Source organism: Diadema antillarum, unplaced genomic scaffold (assembly GCF_040938485.1).
Source record: "Diadema antillarum isolate AM-2024a unplaced genomic scaffold, OU_Dant_1.0 seq00001366_RagTag, whole genome shotgun sequence".
Classification (NCBI taxonomy): domain Eukaryota; kingdom Metazoa; phylum Echinodermata; class Echinoidea; order Diadematoida; family Diadematidae; genus Diadema; species Diadema antillarum.
This window is the reverse complement of record NW_027272128.1, coordinates 207,422-234,458: the sequence shown is the minus strand read 5'-3', so window position 1 is coordinate 234,458 and position 27,037 is coordinate 207,422. Positions and strand designations below refer to the sequence as shown.

General features: G+C 39.0%; 2 protein-coding genes across 2 annotated transcripts; one reads left to right on the top strand and one right to left on the bottom strand.

Annotated features, from left to right (window-relative positions):
- The first annotated feature begins 2,053 nt into the window (after positions 1 to 2,053).
- Positions 2,054 to 9,745, top strand: LOC139708686 (aqualysin-1-like). Its single transcript, XM_071620620.1, has 8 exons — positions 2,054 to 2,179; positions 3,358 to 3,498; positions 4,438 to 4,564; positions 5,293 to 5,405; positions 6,332 to 6,479; positions 8,487 to 8,671; positions 8,895 to 9,066; positions 9,600 to 9,745. The coding sequence occupies exons 1-8, from the start codon at positions 2,054 to 2,056 to the stop codon at positions 9,743 to 9,745; spliced, it is 1,158 nt and encodes a 385-aa protein (XP_071476721.1).
- Positions 9,746 to 12,639: 2,894 nt separating this feature from the next.
- On the bottom strand, positions 12,640 to 20,700 carry LOC139708685 (histamine N-methyltransferase-like). Its single transcript, XM_071620619.1, has 3 exons — positions 20,451 to 20,700; positions 14,408 to 14,734; positions 12,640 to 13,264 (listed from the first exon to the last, which is right to left on the bottom strand). The coding sequence occupies exons 1-3, from the start codon at positions 20,698 to 20,700 to the stop codon at positions 12,900 to 12,902; spliced, it is 942 nt and encodes a 313-aa protein (XP_071476720.1). The 3' UTR covers positions 12,640 to 12,899.
- Positions 20,701 to 27,037: the final 6,337 nt, after the last annotated feature.

Here is a 27,037-nt window from a genome sequence, read left to right as displayed (position 1 = left end):
TTTGTTTTGTTTTTACCAGACTTTACTTCCTGTATATCATGAGGAAACTAAGATTTGTGTGTGATTAGTACATTTTTTAAAGCTTTGCTGTCAAAAAAAGCTTTTTAATTTCTGCATGATTTGATATTACAATCTCTTTTCTGTTAACTAGAGATCGAACAATATGGCAAAAACCGTGGCTCAACTATGTAAACTGAGAGCTGTGTTTGTGCCGGGGTATGCCCACGAAATAATGCGAATGCCAGTGTGAAATGCAGTCTTTTATAATCACAGTTAACAAAAGCCTTGTCTCGCAAGCTCACTGATTTTGAATTACTGCTGCTTTCTTTGAATTTCTGCATGAATTGCTAATTTTAATATATACTCGTGTTACTATGATGTCTAATACACTTAGTCAATGCAACCCACAGGAAAACGTTGTGAGAGAACGTTTATGACAGCTAATAATGTCCAAATATCTAACAATGTAAATCTCCCAAAACAAGCTAGGAGTATTCTTTGTCAGTTTCAAAACGTTTTAATATGATGATATTCGGCAGCTATGCAGAAAACGAATGGTAATTCAATGTGTTTTGTAAATGTATTGAGCTTATATGCTCCTTTCCTTCTAACTCATTAAATGACGAAGTCTTAATGTCTATTTTAGACCCCCTTTTTGTCGAAAGTTGTACCAAAAAAAAATAACAAAAGCAAAAAAAAAAATGCCATGGTGAAGACAGCTAAAGTGCAATAAGTGCGGCCTCTAATTTCTAGGATTTTATCTTAACTAGCCCTGCAGCTCATTGGCACTTCTTTAAATAATGCCACGTCCCGGATACAAGTCACGAGCATCACTCACAACGAGAAAATCGTTTGTGCTTACCATTACCAGTGTTTGTTTCAGTGTTCAACTATGAAGGATGCATTTCTACAGAAGAAGAGGAAGTATTTGTTATCATTATTACTAAGAGATTATAACTTTCCGCCTACTTATAATGACTGTCCTATATTTAGTTAACTGAATTTCTTCTTTTATTATAAGATGACAGTGAATTTCTACTTCATTCGGCATGCATAAATACTTGTGTAATATTTTCCTCTGGCACCAGTGGCTATATGGCACTGCATTTATGTCACCTGTATTGGTTGTATATTTGCCTTTGCGAGTGACCACCACCATGTAACTTTTATAGTAACACGGTCCATTTTGAAACATCTGTGCATCGCCATTATAACATTGATATCTAATACTACATTGTATTATTATATACGACATTTCAATTTAGATTTACGTGAAATGTCAGTACGTGTACTATATAATCTGCATTTTCTCTCTGCATAGCGATAACAGAATAAACGTAATTATCTGAGGATAAAGTTCCAGATACTGATTACGTTTGTATATAAGATAAGTTCGAAAATTAGACAGGGCAGCTGCTATATTATAATAGTGTATATTTTTCTTCAGCTCGTCGTTGACTTTCTATCAATGATTTGCCAAAGAGTTATGAGATAGCATAGATGGCCATTACGTGATAGATAATATCACTGAAAAACTCTGGAGAGCAAGAGACTTGGCAATATTGAGGGAAATTTGACCGCCGCTGCCTCAGCCCATAATAGGGACGGTCATGATTGCGGTACAATACTCGAGGGTGCAATGTACTATGTAACTTCACCACATCACTCGCCACGTAATCGTGCACACTATTGGATACAAAATAATGATGACGTTCCGATACTGAAATTCCGTGCAGGGTGTAGATATCTATTGCACGTTTGTTTTCCGAGAGATATGAGCGAACGCACAAAATATAAATATATAAGTCACGGGGAACAGAAAATGTCAAAATTCAAAAATAAATGAACTAGAGAATACATTAAATGAATGATGAGAGACAAGCATTGATGCATCGAAGGAAATGAGGAGTGCGTAGGCCTACATGATATCTGAAAATAATAGTTAGGAGAAGAAACGCTATTGTTGATCGAAATGATGCCTGTGATAATTAATGTGATTTGATTTTCATTCGGTGTCACAATTTATATGTCGCCGTCATCCTATCAAGGTACCATGCGGCAGTTATTATTCCTCGCGTTGGTAGGCGTGTCGCTCCAGTTGGTGGCCAGCCGCCAAGCTCTGGCGCCATTTTACCGCTCGGATGACGCCATTGAAGGATCATACATCGTGGTTCTCAAGGTAGGAACAGATCAATTGCCACACTTTTAAACCAGTCTTTCGGTCATCCCCCGAGTTCGCTGTCATGTCATTCTGTGTCATGTTTATATGTATAAAACAGATGAAGTCTGCGAAATATGGAATGACAGTGAAATGAATATTCAGTCACCATGACAAGAGTAGGTAAATCACGCTGTCGGTTGTGTAAAAATCTGAAATACGTGTAACAAGATCATCAAAATAATCCTCTTTTCCCCAAGACATGTCTACATCCTGTTTCAGCTAGACAGCAATTGCTATCTTGCATAATGATTGCTGATTAATGGCATTCTCCTAGTTTCTTCACTACGTAGGAGGACTTAATTGTTAGGTCATACTAGATAGGTAGATTGCAACATATTATGCAAAGATATCGTCGTGTATAATTTGTGTGTGATAGAGGTCTAATTCTCATTCAAATCCGTGCATTCGCCATCACATTATTAATGTATGGGCCTGCAAAGATCTTTGACCGACACGTCAGTCCAAATTTTTGGCTCCTGTGGTGTTTTTATTTGACACTATATAATTTCTTTGATATCCATAATTATATCAGAGGCTGCGGGACCGAGGGGCTGAGTCTGCAGCCCCTCCCCCACCCCAATACATACTTCTCTAGTTTTCAAGCATGTTGTTGACTTCCTTTATATTTCCCTGTCTGTTTCTATTTGTCATGGATATCAAGCAAAAAGTATATTCATGCTGATGAGATATCTATAAAAACTACAACAGGTAAGAACTGGAACGTAAATGGTATCACATAATTACCTTCCAGCTTTCAATTTTAAGGCATCACACTGTAGGAGCAGTGGTAAACTACCTGAAAACCCGAGTGGGACGGCATGTGCAGCTACAGTTTTGGTCCTGCCTATACTTTACACTGAATGACGTCTATGAATAACTCTATACTTGCTGAAATTCTATACTGATCAGGGCCCCATTTCATAAAAAGTTGATATGATAGCAATTCTTGCTGGAATGGCAATTGTCATGGTAACGACAAGAAGCCAGCTTCCTGATTGGCTGTTGCTATGGAAAGTTGCCATTCTAGCAAGAGTTGCTATCCCAACATCTTTTATGAAATGGGGCCCAGGCCTTGATTACATGACGTGTTCTCGATAGTTTTCGGTACTGGATTTCTTTTTCAATCATGTTCACAGAAAGAAGTCGACAATGACGTCGTGTCCAATTCCCTGGTCCAGCGTGCAAATGCCGACGGCATCAAAATGGTCATCAAGAAACGACTTCGTCATCTCATCAACGCTTTCGTTGCTGAGTTTCCTTCGAAGGCGCTTCAACTGGCAAGTTTACGATACTGTTTGATTCGTTGTCGTTGTAGGCCTACTCATGTCAGTCTATGAGAACATGATATAATTTAGTGACTTATATTATTATTCATTCATTAAACCCGTTTGATAAGTTACGGGTTGCCAAAATGGAAGTCGAAGTTCACTGTATCATCCATTTTACCTTCCTTTATTAAAAATGTACTAATGGTCTCGGGTAAAAAAAAGGAAGAAGATATATATATATATATCATATACATATATATATATATATATATATATGATATATATATATATATATATATATATATATATATATATCATATATATATATATCTATTATATATATATTTTATATATATATATCATATATATATATATATATCTATTATATATATATTTTATATATATATATATATATAGTTGAGACAATGTACATAACAGAAGATGTCGCATGAAATCGGCAGAGTTGTGAAGCTTTCGATATATATATATATATATATATATATATGTATATTCGATATATATATATATATATATATATATATATACATATATTTCAATTTTTGTTCATCCTATCTCCGTAACATCAAGAATCTTCTATTTTTTTTTTTTGGGGGGGGGGGGTAACTCTTTGACTAAACTTCTCACAAAGAAAGAATGAAAAAGAAAAGAAACCAGTAAGGCTGAAACAAGTAGGCCTACTTTTATTTCTTCTGCGACGACGGGTCCTTTATGTGTACACTTATAAATGCAGTGCAGTGAAGCGCGTCAACCAATGTAAGAACGTACAAAGATGAGGGAAAAAAGATCAAGTCCATCAGTTCTATTATTCAGTGCACGACGTCATGCTGCTCTACCAGTAGCAACTAACTTCAACTACACTTTGTATAACTGGCAAATTCTTACTTTAAATTTTGTGTGTGTGCGTGCGTGTGGGTTTGTGTGTGACAGGTGCGGTCCCATGATGCAGTGCGATACGTAGAGGAAGACGGAATGGTGTACGCCACTGAGACCACCTGGGGTCTCGATCGCATCGATCAAGCCGATCTACCACTCGATGATTCCTACACTCCAATCGGTAATACTCTATTATTTCATTTTTAATTCTTTTTTCTTTATTTGGTACACTTTCACAAGTGTGTCCATAATACAATGTACTTATGATTAGTTAGTTTGGAATGAAATACACGTCAGGCATAAAGAATAATCACATTGCGAGAAAAAGGGAGTTAACCGATCAGCAGGTGCAGCAGTTGTAATTAGGTTCGTAGCCAGGAATTTTCAGGTCAACATCTGGGGCCCGTTTCATAAAACTTGTTATCAGTGACAACTGCCACATTTCTATGACAAATTTGCTCTCAGCCAATCAGATGCAAGGATTTCAGTAGCTTGTCACATCTGTGACAACTTGTCACTGATGACAAGTTTTATGAAACTGGCCCCTGTCGGCATATACCAGGAACCTGACGAGCACAGTTGGTAGCACACACCTGCATTTGAGGTACAGTAGGATTTGCAGCAGCATAGGTCTCATTACGTATACTGTTGAATGTGTTGTTTGAAAATAATGAAAAGAAAAACAACAATGAACAAATGAGCACGTATGCCTACGTGAACATGAAGTTTGGGAGGTCCCTACAAAAAGTGTCAAGCGAATAAACTAACTAAAAGTGCATGAATACATCAGTGTTTACAGACATGGACTTGAAATAGTAAATGTAGAACTAACAGTCTGCAATATATTATGGTCATTTGCTTACTTTTGTTTGTTTGGTTTTCTTTTTTTTTACTCATTCTGTTGACCAGGAGATGGTGGAGCTGGCGTAAATGTGTACGTGTTAGATACGGGTATCCGAACTACACATGAGGAGTTTGAGGACCGTGCATTCATCGCATACGATGCGATGGAATACGCCATCGTAAGTATATTATACCTTATAAGTGTATTTTACTGAAGGCATGGAAGGGGGATATTCTCGTAGCAGAACTTCTCAGTACGTTTCATTCGGTTACTGAAGGCTGTCATATACTGGTCATTATCAGAGGTTGATATGGAGCCATACAATCTTTTTTTTTTTAATGGCTGAAAAAAATGATAAACATGTATCAGATAGATTTAATTCGTGTTTATGATTATGATTCTTTCAGAAATTAGAAAAAAAAAACTATAGAGGGTGTTGCTCGGAAAGCTTCAAAATATGCTAAAAAAGTTCATACTGTATAGGATAATCGTAAACTTGCCCTACATTTTGACCATAATGACATGATGTCAGTCAAGTCCATTGACCGACCATTGTTGCCTAGGGAGCTGACGGAGATTGCCGGGGTCACGGCACACACTGCGCCAGTACCATCGGCGGAAAAGCATACGGCGTTGCGCCCAATGTCACCCTTTACTCTGTCCGCGTGCTAGGATGCGAGGGATCCGGGTCTAAGGGAGGAGTCATGGAAGGTTAGACTCACATTAGTGTACCTACGAAGAAGCTCAAATGCATCCAGTAGTTCCACAGCATCTATGAGAGCCAAGTTTGTGATGTTGCTATATCATTCGAATTTCTCAGGACTGCATAGTCGGGATGCAAGTTGTATGTCTTTCATTATCATTGACTGCTCCTGGGACGAATGATTTTCATCAGCTCAAATGCTCTGATTCAAAATTCTCTGGAAGCGGTCTTGTGACACTACTCGTAGTCACAGTACTGGTCAGATGCTGCTAAATGCTGTTGGCTGCATTTGAGGAGTCTTAAGTTCTTGTTAAGTAACTCATTTCAACCTTCTAATCTGTTCGCCCTTCTGTGTGAATTTCCCCCGTTTGGTGTAATCTGTGGCAATATTGCACGCCCAGGGTGCCGATGGAGACTGTCAGGGACACGGGACCCACTGCGCCAGCACCGTTGCCGGGAAGGTGTACGGGGTGGCGCCCAAGGCCCATGTTCATTCTGTGCGAGTTCTAGGCTGCTCTGGCTCTGGCTCCAAAGGTGGCGTCATGGAAGGTGCGATTCGAACTTGGTCTCGGCTCAGAGGGACCGTCGCAATGTTATGCATGTACATGTATAAGCCATAGTGCCTTTGCTCTGCTGTTGATACATCACCGTAGATCATAAAACCAATAACGACTGCTCCTGCACTGTTCTGTGTGAATCATACCCACATAAATATGAAATAGAAGTCGGCTTCTATTTAAACAAAACAAATTGAAAATTCATAATACCTTCTGGCAAGGAAAGTAGTAACTCAATTCACGATAGGTATGCATGATTTTGTTGTTGTTGTTGTTGTTGTTGTTTTCAACGCTTGCCTAGATTAAAGGATCAAGTCAAAGATCTATCTCCTCTTCAACAGTCCGACGTCAGGTGGTTTTTTGGTCTTCCTCTTACCATCTTTCCAATGCAGTGCAATGGTATAAGACGAATATGCTATTATTACATAAGTGCCTCAATAAAACAAACAAACAAATAAACAAAGCAACAAACAAACAAATAAATAAAACGACTGTCCCTTTGGCTTTATGCGACGAACCACGAGAATCGTTGAACTCCCAGGCCATACTGTCGACCGACATCTGTCATCTCTATTACGTAGCCGGATTTTATTGTTATATTAATGTATACTCGTTTATTCATTTTCTTTCATTCCTATAGAATAAAGACAATCAATTCTCTTCGCAAACCCCTGCCCTGTTCATTTTCATTCCTCGCTTTATGTGTTGCCATGCATAATGTTAGTCTTTCCTGCTGATATTTCTTCATCTGATTCTCTTCATCTGCGATCTACCTTGCAAGATGGCACACTGCTTTTTTCATTTTTTTCATCTGCGCATAATTATGATACCACGTTGTCTTGTAATTAACACTGATTTATTTCACTCGTCAAGACACAAAGTAATCTCCTACGATCTTCAGAATAAGGTGCACTTTATGTGGAACATTTAGCTCAAATCATTATCGTTGTGATTTAACTCACCGATAATTAATCTTAGCAGTCGTGAAGGAGTTTATTTCCATGTATGTCGATCGACTGATATACTTTGTCAAATAGAGAGGAATCTAAGTATCCCTATAGGGAACTTTGGATTAAGTTCTCTCTCCATTTGTGCCTCGTGTTTATATTGCACACGAGTTATCTAAAGAATGTCAATCCTATGGACTTTTCTGAAGTTCTGACATGTACTCTCTAAAAAAAAAGAAGAGTGAAAATCTTCACTCTTGAAGGAATGAATAACAGAAAAGAGTGAGTTTCGAGTGAAATTGGAGTGAATTTTGAGTGAAAAATCAGTGTTCATTTTCACTAATTTTGGAGTGATCTCAGGGATCGCTTGAAGATTTTGGAGTGATCCCTGAGGTCACTCCAAAATTAGTGAAAATGAACATTTTCACTCAAAATTAGAGCATTAATGATGACCAATATATTATAATATGTCAGTCGGGCGGGTATTCTTTGCAAAGGAAGTTAGGTATTCTTTGCAAAATCACTTAATTTTTACAAGGAAGCTGTCATGTCAGTTGAAAACACATTGACTTCCTGAATGATGACCTCTGATAGTTGCTTAATCAATTTTAACGTAATGCTGATGGGACATGTCCTTGGCATTGTAGAGAAATCACACGATCATAAATGCCAATTTCGTGACGAATTTTCCATCGACGTGGGACTTATTAATCAGTACACGCTATAAAACTTACCTGAAAAAAAAAAAAAAAACTCGCTTGTTTGTCGTTTTCTATTTTCTTTTGTTATTTTTACTTTGTTTTGAAAAGCGCTTGTGTACAATACTGGGCATGTAAGTACGCATGTGCGTGTAAGTCATCCGCCCGATTGACAGGTTGTTTTACCCGGGATCGACGTTCTTCTTGTTTCATGTGTATGATATAAACCGGGTATCTGGCAATACTGAAGAAGTAAAAACAATGACAACTTTCTATGGACGTGACGAGCAGCGCCAAGACTTGATAAGCTACCCACAATACGTAAGACCACAAATTATCATTTTCTGTTTGAAGGTATGGAGTGGGTTGCGATCAGCGGCCAACGTCCAGCCATTGCGTCCATGTCGCTTGGGGGCAGCGGGTCGTATGCCGAAGACGAAGTTCTCACCCTCATGGACCAGATGGGTGTTCTTGTTGTCGTAGCTGCTGGAAATAGCGACTATGAGTCGTGTCGTCGATCACCTGCTCGATCACGAGAGGTAATTATCATCTGACTTCAAAGGGAGTCTCAAAAGAAAAAGACATACGTGTAAGATACCATAGTCCAGTAATACTAGTGCTGCGGTTCTAGAGTTTCATTGCTGACGTAAACATGGTAAGAGCCAGAGCGCATATCACAAGTACTGATGGATTACTTTATTGCACGTAAATATGTTGCTGGTCTGGGAATAATCAAACACTGCGCGTCTTTCATTTCCCAAGGCTTTGACTGTCGGTGCGTCGGAGATTGACGACGGACGAGCCTATTTCTCAAACTGGGGTGGCTGTGTCGACATCTTTGCCCCCGGGCGGTACATCACGGCAGCGTCGTGGCTTGGTGATGACCTCTACCGAACGATCAGCGGCACTAGCATGGCTACACCTCACGTCGCCGGTAAGATCGATTGGACAGGTTCGTGCATATCACGCAAAGACAGCCTGCAAATTAAGTTCAAGTCCACTTTGATGACATAAGTAAGACCAAATAATTGTGGGAACGATCCCGGATATGAAATTGGTGGAATCCTGAAGTCGATCAGATTTTGACGAGATCGGTGATATCGATGGAATTTTTGTCATTTACTAACGAGGCGATGCTGTCATCATCTTCCAACCATATCCCCCTTGGTTTGAGTTTTCAACCCATTGCACAATATTGTCCATGAGTAAGCAACATCCCTTTTGTTTAGGTCATTGATACTGTATCAACATCAGTGCCACTTTTGAATGGCGCGACGCGAAGGATATTCATCCTCTACAAAGTCACTTTCAAACAGAGATAAAGTGCATATTACGCGACATTTCTATTTCACTAGTACTTTACAATAGCTTCAACGTTATCTTTACACACGCACACACGCGCGCGCGCACACACACACACACACATGCTCATATACGTTGTGATATCTTCTTCTTTCAAACTCCTAGGAGTGGCTGCCGTCCATCTTGGAATGGATCCGTCCCGCACTCCAACAGACTTGCGTGATATCATCCTGAACACTGCCGCCAGAGACAAAGTACAGGATCCGAATGGCGCCCCAAACTTGTTGCTACAGATACCGAAGCAGCAGTGATCGAGGAATAACGTGCAGCTTAAAGAAATGTTTTATGTATCTATCACACACACAGACTCACACACGCACACATAAAAGAAGTAAAATCCTAAAGACCGAAGTAAACTTAGAAGTAAAACGCCATGTAATACTGTGCACTATGTTGTGATGTTCAGACGTTCCAATAATGCCGTCAGCGGTGAAGCATACAGCCATATCCTTAGATACAGGTAGGTCGCAACTCAAATTTGATGACATCAAAACATTGACATTCATTTCACCTGCCACTGATCGAATGCTATTTTGCAACAAGTATATATCTTTAATACACTGTATCATTGAAGGTGCAAACACTAAATTAAAAATCCTACATGTCCTATCGCGCTGACCAGACTGATAAAAGTTATGATTGTTTGGACTCATCTCCCAACTTATTATGTATTCATTCCCTCTGAAATTTGTAGTGTCCTTCCTACACATATTTTGCGCTACGAGTAAACCTCCAATGACATTACTTTGTCTTGCTTCTCCAGCCTTTGTCTAATTCACCAGAAGTAAAAGGTATCGTTATTTTATCAAAGAGTTTTCTCCACCATAATAAATGTATCCATATTACAGTATGTATATTGTGTCTTTTCTTTACGAAAGGTATAGGATTAATTGTCAGAATTGTCATCTTTTTTTTTTCATGTCTGTGTAACTGAAGCACCATGATTTACGAATTTTAAGCAGGATTTTCTTCCATTTTCCCCTCTTAACGGCCCTATTGACAATCTTTGCAATATCTTTATCACTATAATCCTTACACGTAACATTTCTGTCCAACATTTGTCTATATCCCGATCAGAGTTAACGTGAAATATCTCTAGATTGAATTACAACGACATGAAGGACGGAGAGATTATACAAACAATGAATTTGCCCTATTCTTTGTACTGGTATTACAGTCATCATACAGAGTCAAATTATGATAAACAAAACGTTTTATTGTAGTACAATTACATCAGAATAGCTTGTGTGGTCACTGAAAGGGAACAGCTTCTCATGTTCGTGCAAAGTGAAATAATGAGATCGAGAGAGATTACAAATCAATTCAAATCTTGTTTTTGTGAAAGAAATACATGTTGAGAGAACACGCATAAAATTCTTTTGTGTGTTGTTTTCCTTGCATTGTTTTTGTGTTACTTCTTGTACAGTGGATACTCGGTATAACGAGATCATTGGAACCAGGACAATTTGTTCTTTATATATTTTGTTTTATCAGTAGTCAATAAACAATTCAAACGAAAGGAAATAATTTCATTGGGACTAGAGAAATTGGTTTGTTATATCAGATCTCTTTATATCGAGTGTCCACTGTATTAGTGTTTGAGAGTTCGTCTGTCTGTCTGTACAGTGCTGTATAACAAATTTTTGAATAAGAATCATCAAATGAAGTTCAATCGACTGCTACCACAGGGGAGGATCCAGGAATTCTGTAAAGGGGGGGGGGCCGTGACTAATATTTCTGATGCCACTTCCGGGTTGCATTTCATTTTTTTTCTTTTTATTTCTTTTGTTTTCAACGAAAAATGAAGGGGGGGGGGCGTGCGCCGGTTGCGCCCCCTCTGGATCCGCCACTGTACCAAGTGTAACATTCTGTTTGAATTGCTTGGGTGTTCTTTTGGTTCTTTTGGTATTACCAAGTGTAACATTCTTTTTGAATTTCTTGGGTGATCTTTTGGTAAAAAGTTGATATGAATCAATCTTGGCGATTATATGCTTTGGTAGTGTGGCAGTGTGAGCGTTACAAAGAGAAAAGATATGAGTAGGACTTACAGCACATTGAACAAAGTAATGCAAAGTCTCACAAATACTCACGTCCAGTTTGAGAAGTATTTAATATCACACAATCACAGATTAAATCGCTGTATAAGACGACAATAATATGCATAGAAAACACTCGGCATTCCCTGGTATACGCTGTCAATTGGGACTGGAGTGTATAGCGTATAGTATACACTTTGCCGGATGGCACGAGGACTGCCCGAACAAGCACTAAGAGCCCATATCGACATGGGCATTGATAACACTAAACCAATGTAAAGTATATTATCTCGGTTACTTCACATAAAATGAAAGCAGACTGATTCTAGCTATACATGAAAAAGATATTTGTCCGGGGGATATTCTAAATTTGGGAAGGAATAAATTCTAAAACAGTATAATTATGATGGTGACATTACGTAAATAATCACTGCATTATCACTTAAAGGGTTTGACAACACAATGGAATGCAGTGGTCAAGTGTCAAGTGTGGTCAGCGGGGATTGTCCACTTCCCAAATAAACCACTGCTGGAGTGTTTCCGGGGAGTTAAAGAAGCAAGGTAAGGGAAATAGTGAAAAGTATACAAGTTACAAGATTCTGCTGAAGCACCGTATATAGCTTACACTGAATATCAAGATTACATATTAAAAACTCAGTTATCAAGTTCAGTAATTAACAACACTGATCTACGTGTTGTTTGAAGGTCGCTTCCCTCTTCAATTCTCCTCTTTCTAGGCTCTTCTTCTGCCAAGCAACGATCCGGTTAAGGACTACATACACATGGTGTCACAACAAATCTTTCTCCATCATCATAGATGATAATCAATTCTCAGTCAATATCAAAAGTAGCCTCAAAACAGAATTACATGTGTATTTTACCTTTGTCTCATGACTTGGCTTAACTTTCTTCATGATAAGCATGATGCATGTGTGTATACTAAACCATAAAAAAAAAGTATGTGAACAACATAAAAATGCAGCACAAGTATACATGAGACTCAAAATAGAGTACACAGTATAAAGGTCTGATCATAACCTTATATACATGTATTACCTTTTTAATTTTCATGTTTATGTCATAATAATATCTGTTTGCGTCATAATGACGACGAAGAAACTAGTGTGGATAATACAAAATACATATAAAATGTGTGCATGTTCTCTATTTGAATGAGGAATATGACGCGCTTAACATTTTCTTTCACACTTGGAGATTGATGCAAATGTAACAAGAGGGATGAAGAACGTAAACACATCGACGCAAAACAAAATACAATGAGATAATACAACAGCGCAAACAGAAGTAGAATATGCAAGTAAAACAATATCTCAGTTGATCAACGAATCAGAAATGACTCGTTTTACGATTACTTTGATTTTATCATGACGATTGAATCCCAGTCTCTTGGGTATCCACCCGAACTACCTTCATCATCCTTCACCGAGCGATTCAGGTTCTTTAAGAACGCCAGAAGATCGTCCCTCAGTGCCGGTGGAGCTGATTGGCGGAAATTTGGCACGTGACTTATGAAGTCAAGCATCCCGTTGCCCTTTGCTGAGGTTGGGTCGAAACACAGGGAGATGTCGGACGGCCATGATTGGCGGTAGAAGGAGTATGGGATGTTGCTCTCCTTGTACAGTGTAATGAGGTGGGAGGAGCACAAGTTATGGGCCGGACTGCCTTCAACGAGTTTAGGATAGCGATCCCAGACGCGATAGATTCCAGCCTCCTCTGAATTGAGAAAAAGCAATAAATCCTTTCATACTACACTATACACATTACAATAATGAATCGTTTACATAGAAAGAGAAGCACAGCTGTTGTCATTGGCGCAAGGGGGTTTATGCACTAAGTAAATTTCTGTCTCGCGTGTTCCATAGCATTGTTTGGGTAAATGACTTTGTGACGTCAAACCCATCGTTTCATTTTACATGCAATAATTCGGAAAGAAGGGTTGTCATCGTAACTGCAAAGTATACAAACATATCTTTATCACAGACACACGTTCTGCTGAATCACTTTCTTGATGTTCTTATTCACATCTATAAATTCGAAATTGATAGACCCCCCCCACACACACACACACACTTTAACGAAGCAATCACTTGTTTTTGTAAATGTAGATAACCGATTCGAGTCTCAAACACTGTCATTATCATATAACAAATTGAACTTGGCAGTTTTTGTTTACAGAAGACATTCAGTTTTTAAACGTGTATGATTGTACATGTATCAGTCAAAAGAGGATATCAAAGCTTCAACAGCCCGCGGTTGATTCAGAATTTTATAATCTATATTAATTTTCATCTATAGCCAATTTAGTTGCTCTCAGTGATTTGCAACCAATTCAAGCTAATCTAAAAGAGACCAAAAACAAGCAAACAGATAAGATTTATTTATTTTAACAAATTTATTGACATAAAACAAAATAACAAAGTGATGATAAAAGGGAAAAAGGTTTGAAATACATTTTACAAGGCAATGACGGGTCACAGTTACACTCGCAAATTGAGAGTCAACTTCGTCTTTCATATTGTTTCACTAGAAAACTTTATCCATAAATCATCAAACCCTTGACAAAACTCTACACCTCTATGATGATGAAAACTGATAGATGCAATATCTTCTCAGTGAATTAATGTAGAAAATAAATTCGGATCCAGGAACTCCGTAAGGGGGGGGGGGGGGGTTGAGCTTTACAAAATTAAATGGGGTTCATGCGCCCCTCCATTTGTTCTTTACTTTTCTTTTGTTTGAACAGAAATTGAGGGGGGGGGAACATCCGGTTCGCTCCCCCTGGATTCGCCACTAGTACATCATCTAGGAAAGATTACACGTACACTAAAGAAAAAAAAATATGATAATTTAACTTGCCTGAGAGAAGGATAACGCAGAGGACGCCCGATCTAACCAGCTTCTCTTGAAGGAATTCCACACCTTGTCTGAGGTCATCGACGTAATAAAGGGAATGTATCGCGTGAACTAAGTGGAATCCTGGCTGACTGTCCGCAGTCTGTCTCCTGCGGTAATCATCGAATGTCTCGTTGCACCATACGAAGTCTACTTTACCAAAATCAGCTTCTCTCTCCTGGACCAGGGCCTGGAATTCCCGCATGGGTTCTTCGGCCGGCTCGATGACGGTGTATTCGATGCGAGAGTAACGAGCCACCAGTTGCTCCAGAATACAGCTGTCAATTTTACCTGCAAAATGACAAACTCGGGTTTGTTGAAGTTCAATATCTCTCTAAATCACTTGTTGAACCTACGGAGTCTGCTGCTGCAAATCTAGCCCCCAGCAAATATTAATATCACAACGTAGAAAATAAATGTTTATAAAATATAGGACTAAAAAAAGCAACACACACACACACACACATGCAGGCAGAACGATGTATGACGTTAACCCGTTCCGTACGGGAACCTGGTGACTTGTATGTTAAGTCTATGGGCATTTCAGAATTCAGAATGCAACGGGTTAACATAAACAGGTCTCACCGTCCTGTCCCATGCACTAGCACCTTTTTTTTTGTAGACACACGTGTGTTTAATAAAAAAAAATATCGAAAAAAAATCGAGTCGTATAGACCTTGAAGTTATGGATTTTTTTTTTTTTTTTTTTTTTTTTTGGGGGGGGGGGGGATTGTCGCACAAAACGAACCGCTGCGATTTTAGCGATTTTTACGGATTTTCTGAATCTATACTGGAAGTACAGTTTGTAGTCTCAAAATGCAAACGAGGTGTACTAATGTATTTGTGCAAGGGATTCACAGAAATAAACCACACCTACAATCGTTCTAGACAATGCTACTGTCACGAGGTTTTTAATATCCTCCGATTCAGTATATACATGTAGTATGCCTACATTTCATGCCCCGTTTCCAACAAAAGATAAAATCGATTATAAATTGCCATGACACACAGGCTGCCATAGACTTATGACAGAAATCGACTACATGTGTATAATCAATTGTATTAGTCCAGGCTAGAAGGCACCCAACCTTGTTTTTTTATATATACAATGTTTATTGATGGTTTCTTGTCAATTCGATGGTGCTGATTCCAAATCCCATTGATGCCACTCGCGTAACCTTGAGCATTTTAGGCAAAATGCAAAAATGCAAAATGGCCGCCAGATATGCTAATTCGGCCGTGATAAACACAATAATGTGCATTATATGACCAACTATTAACCAAACTTTGTACATTTCTGTGCCTAGAGTTACTCCTTCTGCATTTGCAAGCGAAATTTTATTTCATATAGGTTCATTTAGCATTTAAAGCTCATTTTTTATTCAAAATGGCCGCCATTCCTATGCTTATGTACTGTATGAATGGCAAAACATATGCATGAAAATATAGAACAAATTTACTGTATTTCCAGTCCCGTGCCTACGTTATCATAAGTGTTGCATGTGCAATATGTTGGGTGTCACTTACATGATATAGGGGGCCTACATATATGAGCATTTAATATTCATAAACCTTACGATGTTGAACACAATTTCTTATATATTTCATTTTGTCTCAACAAAAGTCTCAACAATATAAGTTCACTAAACGTCTCTCAAGGAAGCAATATACCATCATATTCTACATGCAGGTTGAATATAAAAATGTAATACTAACACAATATATTAAGGAGCCTAGATACGTGGTATTAATCAAATAATATTGAAAATGGAGGTGAAGCTATAAAGCAAAGCTTGTAATATGCATTCCCCTAAAACCACATTAACAAAGTACAGAAAAATCCTATACAGTAAGTGAAGAGATACATGGTTGCAGACAAAAACACATCGGACATTAATGACACAACTAAAAACCCTTTACATTGTAGATTTTTTTTTCCAGCAAGGGGTTTGGGAGGGGGGGGGGGGGGGGGGGCAGGGAGGGAGCAGTCCTGAGGCGAGTTTGAAATGGATCATAACTTCCATCACTTTGATATGGTTTAATTTAGAAGTGCCGCCTTGATATTATTGAGCAAACCTGATTTTCTTTTTGAATTAAAACAACAACAAAAACTGTTATAGGCATAAACGAAACTGTCCTAATGCAATACCGTACAAACTGTTCATTAAACGTCAACCAAGGGGCAATGTGAGATACCTCTTTCAGTTCTCTCACAGTTCCCAGGTGTTGATAATATACACTTTGGTATCATGATCTCATTCAATCTTGTCTTAAAACTAAAACTATCATTTGTATTGTCTTAATAAAGAACCCTTTAATTGTATGTTTAGCAGCAGGAGACATCAGCCCCAAATTTGTAGAATTCTCAGGCTAAAGATGCATATTAGTCCTGCAATTGTTTTAATTGCAACCACATCTGGTGATGTTCAGCACTTCCTCAGGGGTCAGAGGGCGATTATTTGCCGTAGAAACAGGATAAAGACATGAAGACTTGCTTGATCACCGCCCGTTGAAGCCCTATGGCTTCGTTGCCAGGCCAGAGACAGTGTTGTAGGTAACTTGGGTGGTATCAAAGATGACATCAGACCAGCATCTGCACCAACCTGTTTTGGGGTTAAAGCTTTCAAGTTACAGTAGGGAAATCTAGGCTTGTGGGATTTCAGACGCATTGATGGCAGGTTGTTCAAGGGGGCATTTCATGAAGTGTTTTGTCAGACCTTTTCTTTTTGACAAACTGTTATAAGCTATTAAATTCCTTGCATCTGACTGGCTGAGAGCAAATTTGTCAAACAAATTTGTCAGACAAATTTGTCAGACAAAACACTTCATGAAATGCCCCCCCCCCCCCCATGCTATCGTGTTTGGAAGGTCAGGGTATGCGTTGACGGCACTGGTGACACTTGCCATCCTTTCCTTCCAGTGTGAGGGAGAGTGATCGAGTGCCAGTAAAGGAGGGTGGACTTCCTTAGCCTATGCTTGGAAGGCTTGCCACAGTTAAAGGACTACCTTGAACATAGCGTTGGCAAGATGGTTACTAAGATGGAAGGTATGGGTCTGATGATAATCTGATAAAGGTTGGGGCAAAGTCTCCAGAAGATGAAGTACTCCACTATTGTCTTGAGATGGGTCAGTACTCGACTCATGTCATCCAAGGACTTTCTATGAGACGTAAAGGCAAGATCATCTGCAAACTTCCTATACGTGAAGTGAATGTAATTTCAACACAAATGTATGTTAAAAAGACCTCTAGTGGAGTTAGTTTACAGCCATTATTAAGGAGGCCATCATTCAGAGTCCTAACACAGCTGGTCTGGTTACCGAGAGCAATCCTGAATCTGCAAATGCTGAAGATTAAAGACAAGCAGAGTGAAGTTGTTGTAACACTGCTTTCAGAATGAGGCAGCACTGTACAGATCTCAGTCTCCCTCGACATCATAGGCCTATACTCAAACACATTCACTCCGAAAAAACGGTGGTAAAATTCATCTACCATATTCATCTGGGTTAACATTAAAAACTTTGGGGCATTGTTTTCATTTCAGAGATTTGACAACAGGAAGTGAGGTGGTCCTTTTTTCCACTTTCCTCTGCCTCATGTTCTTTCTCGAATGAGGGGACTGAAAAAGTTTGTATAATATCGTTTTTAGATAATGTAGCACAGGACAGTTAATTAGAAATTTCATTTGTGCCGTCATCTAGGATTCAGCCTTTTAATTCAGTAAATCAGAATGAATATCTTGATGTTGAACATCTCAAGGCAAGTAAGTATCAAATGTTCATATGTAATAATTCCTGATAAACGATCTTGATGTTGGCGTCAATTCAAGTTTTGGTGAAGTTTTCCAAATAGCTACGGAAAAATTCAGATTGAGGTAGCAAATTTGGATGTTTGCATCAAAAAATAAAACAGCCTTTGTTAGTAACAACCTTCTGACTTATAATTAGCACACAAATTGGTAAACAGTGTACCTGAGTGACAGAGAAAAAAGAAAATGTGTTTATTTCACACGCTCTGCCGTTCATATTGTGCAGGGGTATATGAGTGGCATGCATTTTGAAGTTTTGTATAAAGAAGAATATAATAAGCCTAAAAACAATAAACTTGCTGTTTGTTTTTCTTGTTTGTTTGCTTGTTTTGCTAGTGGCACTCATCAGATTTGCATTGCACATGCAAAACTTGATAAAAGCGTAGGTATGTGACTGAAAATTCGTCTTCTATTTGTATACATATTTTTTTGCCATTCATATAGTGCAAGAGTATAGGAGTGGCGGCCATTTTGAATTAAAAATAAGCTTAAAATACTAAATGTACCTCTTCAAATGAAAAATTTCTTGCATGTGCAAGTAGAATTACTCAAGGAACAACAATTAAAAAAAAAATTATGGAATAATTTGTCATAAAATTGACATAACTGGGATTATCATGGCCAAATTATAAATAGCATATCTGGCGGCCATTTTGGATTTTTGCGTTTTGCCGAAAATGCTCAAGGTGACGCGAGTGGCATCAATCGGATTTGGAATCAGCACCCTCGAATTGACAAGAAACCATCAAAAACATTGTATATATCAAAAAACAAGGTTAGGTGCACTTTCTATGGAGCCCAGCCTGGACTAACTTCATAAAACAGGACCCCGGACTGCATGCAGCGTGACTGCCATGGACGTTGATGGTGTCTGAATTACACAGTATTACCGATCCTGAATACTCTGGACTTTTTGTTTTGTTTTGCCTGTTTTGTTTTGTTTCTGTTTGTTTGTTTGTTTGTTTTTTTGGGGAGTACCAATTGGCGGAGAGTCGCCATCAGCGGTTTGGCGCATTGAGCTGAGTGTGGGGTGTATGCATATACACTGTATTAGTGTGGGGAATGCGGACGATTAATCGGCCAGCATCTGGACTAGTATAGGTTTTCCCGCCCAATTTCATCAGATTGATCTGCATTCGAATTAGTGAAAAGGCGTTCAAATTCAAGCGAATTGGTCACTGCTCTCTTCTGACGGTTTATCTTAATTCTTTGAGCATTCAGTTTAATGTCATGTCATTCCTTTTGGATTTTATTCATTCAATTTAGAGAGAAATTCATTCAATTTGTCACAACTCAAAGTTGGTATTCAATTTCGCGCCAGCTGGATAGACGTTCAAAATCGAGCCAAATACCAGTTTTAATTTCATTTATAGGAACACAACTTCGCACTTTGAACGTTCGAATTCAATCAACATGTATTACACAACTTCTACAGACCTTTTTTTTTCGGGTCCCACTATCATTATACAATTGGATGATAATTTTCATTTCAAAGTCTCATTTAATCATCTTGATTGTATTGGATGTATTTCTTTCCTGTTGACCTTTCTGTCACTTTCAATTCATCCAGGCTAACAGTATGGATGTAACATTTAATAATAGTCTTATCCCAGAATATTTTAGAGTTTCTATACGTCCAAATCCATTATTGATCCATTTTGATTCCATTCCTTAGTTCCTCGTGTCCATATCATAAGTTGCCGAAATTGGATCAGCTATCGATTAAAAAAAAAAATCACATTTCAAGGTATATTCAAACAGCTGAGTAACTACAAAGAATAAAAGCAACAACGAAAAAGACTGCAAATCTGATGAAATTGGGCGGGAAAACCTATATTGCGGAAGCTTTGGTGCCATAATTATAATAACGTGACGAGGATCGGATCGGGTTTGCTCAGAGCAGGGAGGTGAGAGGGGTCTCACCTCCCTGCTCAGAGTCAGAGCAGCACTGCGCAACGTGCAATGTTACCACTACCTAAAAGAAGGGGGTTCGTTGTATAGCTGCATGTCTGCATTGGGTTGTTTAGCCAGACCTAGTTCTATGCACAGCCCTGTCGCTGTACACAAGTGTGACACTAGAAGTGTCGCGAGAGTTTTTACAGCGACTGGGCTATTCACTACAGAATGAAGTCGCCGATTTAACAATAATAAACAGAAACTGAGCCGAATGCACAAATTTGTACTCGAACTCGCGAACCTACCGTCTCCACTGCCAACTGCAAGAACTCGCAGTAAAGTTGTCTGGTCCGTGGGAAACGCGTCCGCCAAGGGTTTGACCACCTGTTCATCGAGTATACCCCTTGCCCATTTTCTGTAGATGTCTACTTTCAACCCAGAAAATTCGGCGTAGGCTTGATATGCTCGCAAATACACGTCTAAGTCGTCTACAAGCTTAGGGAGGTTTTCGAAGCAAGACTCCGGTACGGAACTGCCACTGCCACCACCAGCCATGGCTATCAATTCGGTGTGTTTACAGTACATGTACATGTATATCGTTCATTATCATATAGAGATATTGGGTTAGGCTCACTGACCTCTAATGGGAAGAGACCTCCCCTGGGACAACGGTGGGCGAGCACACAGTGATCTAGCCTTTTCTCAAGGCCCTCTCCCTGTAACGGGCGAGTGAAGCGAGCTAAGCCGCCGAGCGCTGCAGCGCGAGGCGCAACCCACTGATCTCTGTAAAAACTATATACACAGTGAAGAACTAGCGCCGAACAGGAGGTGGCAGATATTATGATTTATCCATTCACATTTTCTTGAAAATGCTCAAAATAGTCTACGCTGAAATTCAATTCTACACTGCAAAAAGTCCGGTAGTAAATATGAAACACCGAGCTGGTGTTAAATTTTCGGTGCTCATTTGTGGTGTTAGATCAACATCTCCAGGTCACGTGTCACTTCAAAATATGAAATTGTTTTTTGAAAAGTTTCTTGAGTTATTGTTTTTCTTGTTGATTTTGAACTTCAACAAGACGATAAAGAATTTTCTGATAAAGTAGGCCGTACTTGATTTTTGAAGAAAAAAAAATAGTGTGAACACATTTACACCACAGTAACACCAGTTGGCTTGGTCTCCTATTGAAGCTGGGCGGGTGTTAGTATATCATTGAAATTAACACCAGAATATCAGATCAACACCATGCGGTGTCATTGTTTTTTGAAGAGTTTCTTAGTAACTGCACTTCTTGCTGATTTTTAATTTAAACCAGACGATCATGAATTTTACATTAGAATACTAGATTTTTGAAAAAATGTGAAAATAAATTTACACCAAAGTAACACCAGCTGAAGTGGTCTCTTATTGAAGCTGGACGGGTGTTAAACCATTGATATTAACACCAACAAATATCAAATCAACACCATGTGGTGTCATTTTTGAATTAACACCAGCGCAGTGTCAAAATATCACCAGCTGCAGTGTCAAATTAACACCATGAAGCGCCAGGTGAACACTTTTCAACACCATCACAACATTATCCTTTCCACACCTGTGGGTGTGGTCCTCTATTGACACTTGATCGGAGTTAGATTTAACACCCGTGGTGTATATACATGTATACATGTATATATTATATATATATATATATATATATATATATATATATTGACACAAGGAAGGAAGCTCAAAGTTTTCGCTATGTATACATATAGTTAATCAATATTTAATTAATATTATTAGTTAATTTGCGGTAGGGATCGTTACTCATCGTTACTACAAACGTTAATTTTCCCGATCGTTAGTTTGCGTTACTAACGATTCAGGTGAAACCGCTTGCGTTAATGAAACGTTAATGTTTATTAACGCATAGTTTCTTTTGGTATATACTGTATGTAAACAAAAACTGGCGTCTCGTGATTTTGACAGTGATTTATTACACAATAAAATCTTATTCGACTTAGGCACAGTGAATTCAATGGTTTTTCCGTGAAAGTGTTCTTGGAATTTCATCGACTTAGGCGAGTATTCGACTTAAAAAATTCGACTTGTGAGTGAATTAATACACGTAAGTCAATGGGGAAAAATCGGGACTTTTTGAAATCATCGACTTGCGCGATTATTCGACATTAATTATGCGACGTCGACTTAGGCGAGTTTAACTGTATGTGTGTGTGTGTGTGTGGAGAGAGAGAGAGAGTGCAAGAAGGGAATGAATCTATCTCTCCTCAGTAAATAATGAAGATTCCTTTTACCATTTTTATCATGCAATTCCTCAATTCATTCAATTAAATTTTCATTCTTTCCCTGTCAAAAGAAAAATAAGACAAAAACATATCTCAAGTCCTAGTAATAATTTGTTTTTACAATTTGTAGGAAATGAGTCTGAAAATAAGTGCAATGTGGACCATATATAGAGTATAGTGGCCAACCAAACATAGCTACAAAATGAATAAAATGATGGAAGCAGCAATGTATACTTCATATTAGAGTATGAAGAAAAATAAGTTTGATAGTGAAAAAAAAAAATGATCCACTTCAAGGCAAGACCTGTAAATTCTACGCGACTCAATACAGTGTACCTAACTTGCGACAATTTAAATATGCTCGTGTACACCTCGTATATAAAAGCACTTGGCCCCCTAATGAACCCCTAATAAATATGACATATGAAGTTTTCAGTTATTGGTGTTACAGAAACATGGCTTAACAACCAATCTCCCCCTTTATATAAAATTGATGGATATTCTGTTGTCCGTTCTGATAGAAAATGCGGATAAAGGGGCGGAGGGACTGTTACGGCACATTTTGGTAATTTACCAAAATGTGCCGATAGTACACCTACACCCATACCTACACCTGACGGGATCAACTGTTACCAAAAAATAGATTTGCCTGCACATTTTGGACAATCTGCACATTTTGGTAACTGAACTAAAAACCCATGGATGGGCTTGAGATTTATAATACGGTCCTGCAGTAAAGACAGGCAAGACACTTATTTATAACTCACCCGAGTTGAAGGCTCGAGTAAGCTATTGCGATTGTCTTTCGTGCGGGTATGCTGTGTGACCAACTGCGGAGAGCCCCGGGTAGCAAATTTGCTTCCCCGCAAGTCAGACTTCCTCAGATACGGTATGACAAGGCCTTGAGCGTGTTCAAAATATGTTCCGAGTGAGTTGCGGGGGTACACGCACAACACCAGTAGGATACCCTTACCGGCAGCACCTTGCAGACAACTCCAACGCAGGTACTTCCCAGTACCCGTAAGTCGCTCGTAACAGAAAACGGATCGGTTTCAAAGTTCTCACGCAGGTCAAACAGAATACACGTAGAAGGTAAGTAGAACGCGTCTATCAAATAAGACACAAGTGCGAAACTCGTAAACATTCTTGTCCGCCCGCAAAAAAAAAAAAAAAAAAAAAAAAATTCCTGCCTGCTGAAAAATACCTACACGCAACAAGCCCGCGTAGCTTCCCCGGAAAGGTGTGACACGGCCTTACAGGCCGTGTCACATCTTTCCGGGCAAGCCTTGCGTGCGACTTGTGAAGAACAATTTTTACTACCCGGAGGTCCCCGCAGATGACCTGCACGTACAGTACCTAGCACGTATCTCACCCGTAGTCGCCCGGAGGTGCGCACGCAAATCCTCTTTACCCGTAACCATGTAAAGGCCTTGTCACATCTTTCCGGGCAAGCTACGCGGGCTTGTTGCGTGTGAGGATTTTCCAGCATATACCGGACAATTTCTGAGGACGGACAAGGATTTGGGCGAGTTGTGCATGTGTCTTACTTGCTGGATGCGTGCTACTTACGTTCTTCTTGCAGGTATTCTGTGTGACCTGCGTGCCAGGCGCGCGGGGGCTGACAACGCAGAAATTCATCTAAAGGAATGGCAGAAGTCCAACAGAGATGACAGAATGTCATTATCTTGGCCGCGCTGATCGCATCGGGGACTGCAAAGTACCTGCATGGGAGTTGCCTGCGAGGTGCTGCTCAAAACTTGGCTGCGGGTAAATCGGATTTGCGTGCGCAGCTCCGGGCAACTACGGGCGAGATAAAAACCTTACTCGCAACAAGCCCGCGTAGCTTTCCCGGAAAGGTGTGACACGGCCTTTAGGCTGCCGAACTCATTCGGTGGGGACAAAAACCAACTGCACTTACAATTTGTTTTTGTGATGATTGTGGAGGAACAGAAAGTTACCAAAATGTGCCGTCAATGTCCTGCACATTTTGGTAAATTTACCAAAATGTGCAATTTACCAAAATGTGCCGTAACAGGGACCCTGTTCCTATCACGCTTGTTATCGCTTAAAGTAAGACCTGATTTGATATAGGCCATACAACGGAAATGAATTTGATTGCACGTGTGTTGAAATTAATATGTATAATAGAAGCAATATATTACTTTGTGTTGTATACAGGCCCCCTTATTCAGATAGTAATTTATTTTTGGAAAATTTGGATGTTTTATTAGAGCTGATCAATCAAGAAAACAATGTATACTTGATGGGCGATTTTAAATTGATCTTTCGAATCAAGAAAATAGTCTTAAGAATAAGCTTTGCAATATTTTGCAAGCAAATTTTTGTAATATCACAATTGATAAGCCCTCGAGAATTACGGTTAACTCATCAACATTGATTGATAATATTTTTACTAATATTGATACTGACTATTGTATAGCGATATATCTGATCATTTACCTATATTTTTCATCTGTGACGACACACAATATTCCCATGTCAAGCAAACAGAAAGTAAGAAGAAGCGCAAATTCACATCAGAAAATATATCATTACTCAACGACGATTTAATGACGGAAACATGGGATGATGTATTGCTTTGCGCAGACCCAAATATTGCTTATGATACGTTCTGGAATATATTTCTTTCTTATTTTGACAAACATATTCCCACAATTGAAAAGAAAAATGATAGAAAAATTAAAAATCCACGGATAACCAAAGGAATTTTCCGATCAATCAATCAAGAAATATGTTATATGAATATATCTTACGGTATCCTAATTACGATAATATTAATCGATATAAATTATATAGAAATAAATTGAAACAAATTACATGTATAAGGCTTTCTCGTAGGATGTATTATACAGAAGCCTTTAAAAATGCTACTGGAAATATGTCAGCCACTTGGAAAGTTATTAATGATGTTTTTGGTAAACAAAAGAATGTGTCAACATTTCAAATTATGCGTGACGGACAAACACTCTGTGGCCCTAGGAATGTATCGTTGTTTTAATGAGCACTTTGTTAATATAGGTCCTAGTCAAGCTTCAAAAATAGATCCACACAAACTGATTTCTCCCAGTATTTAGGTGCGTCAAATGATAATTCATTATCTTTAAACCAACAGATTATAGTGAGATCCTTGACATTGTGCATCCATTAAAATCAAGTTATACAATTGGTCATGATGAAATGAGAACGTATTTTTAAAATAAATGACACCTTTAGTACATATTTATAACTTATCACTTTCCGCAACTGGCATATTTCCGAACGCATGCAAAATTGCAAAAGTCATTCCAATATACAAAAAAAAAAAAAAAAATGACTCCTCTCTTGTATCAAATTACCGTTCTATCTCTCTTCTTCCTAGTATTTCTAAGGTGATAGAAAGGCTTAACAGACTGTATGATTTTTGACACAATATGATATACTTAACCAAGACCAGTATGGTTCCAGGAAATTTCATTCTACAGATATGGCACTAGTCCAATTATACGATAGAGTGTCGACTGCCTCAGCTGAACAAAAACATGTCATCGGTGTTTTCATGGACCTATAACAGTCAGGCACAGGCGCAGAAAACTGCTACTTTGGGGTTATCCGCCCGAGCGCCGAGCAAGTGTGCCCGCTACAATCGATTCTCGTAGTTTCCGCGAACAGTCGGTTCCATTGATATCGTCTGTGTACCAGGCGTATTGCTTTTTACTGATTTGCAGTGCACTAAGTACTGTATGCAAGACAAACTGCCAAAACACGATAGTATGTATGTGTATACTGCACTGTATCACCACAATTATATCGAAATACAGCATGCATCAGGCACATCCACAGCCACACGCTCTCACCAACAAACACCATGCGCTATATAGGTCTCTCCACACTGACCATGCTCATTTATAAATCAAGAAATAGGCTAGTGAGATTGAGAATGAAGTAGGAGTCATTGGGATTACCTTTAATTGCTGTTACGATGTTACGCTGTTCTGCTTCCTTTGCAGAATCATCTGCAATTAACTCTGATAACTCATGTTTAACTATATGTGCTCTCTTGTATAACTCTGTCTCTCTGGAATCTAATCTAAAACTGCAATACCTATCGCATAGCTCCTGCCTCTGTGCTTTGCCCATGGTCAGTTCAAGACCAGGGAGGTACGAGGTAGGCCCCACAGAGAGCCTGGCCGCACTTTCACAACACTTTCCTTGTTTTAAACTGCTGCCCTATGTTTACTCAACAGAGATAAGAACCCAACCTGCCGGGGAGAGTACCACAGAGAAGAGAGAGGGGGAAAGAGATGATGCGTTGAGAGATGGAAGGTGGCTGTGCTGGGGGAGAGAAAGGGAAAGAAGCCACGAGAGGGGATGAGAGAGGAGAAGGGAGAGAGGAAGGTCTGATAGGAAGGAGTACATTTCTGTTACACTAGCCAACACCTGTTGCACAAGGCTAAAAAGAGGGCAAACCGGTGGTCATTCAAAAAACATTTACCTAATTATGTATTCCGACCAGAATTACGCCAGATGTCAAGGTTTTATTCCCCTAGAAATGATTATTATGCAAGATTAGGTATTTGGCTTACTACAGAGGAAATATCAGAAA

Bases quoted from the DNA above. Each gene is read 5' to 3' on its own strand.
- LOC139708686 (XM_071620620.1), top strand. From the start codon at position 2,054: ATGCGGCAGTTATTATTCCTCGCGTTGGTAGGCGTGTCGCTCCAGTTG. The intron at 6,480-8,486 runs GTGCGATTCGAA...TTCTGTTTGAAG, and splicing joins CAAAGGTGGCGTCATGGAAG to GTATGGAGTGGGTTGCGATC. The intron at 9,067-9,599 runs GTAAGATCGATT...TCAAACTCCTAG, and splicing joins GGCTACACCTCACGTCGCCG to GAGTGGCTGCCGTCCATCTT.
- LOC139708685 (XM_071620619.1), bottom strand. From the start codon at position 20,700: ATGGCTGGTGGTGGCAGTGGCAGTTCCGTACCGGAGTCTTGCTTCGAA. The intron at 14,735-20,450 runs GTAGGTTCGCGA...GTCATTTTGCAG, and splicing joins TGCAGTTGGCAGTGGAGACG to GTAAAATTGACAGCTGTATT. The intron at 13,265-14,407 runs GCAAGTTAAATT...TTCTCAATTCAG, and splicing joins CTGCGTTATCCTTCTCTCAG to AGGAGGCTGGAATCTATCGC.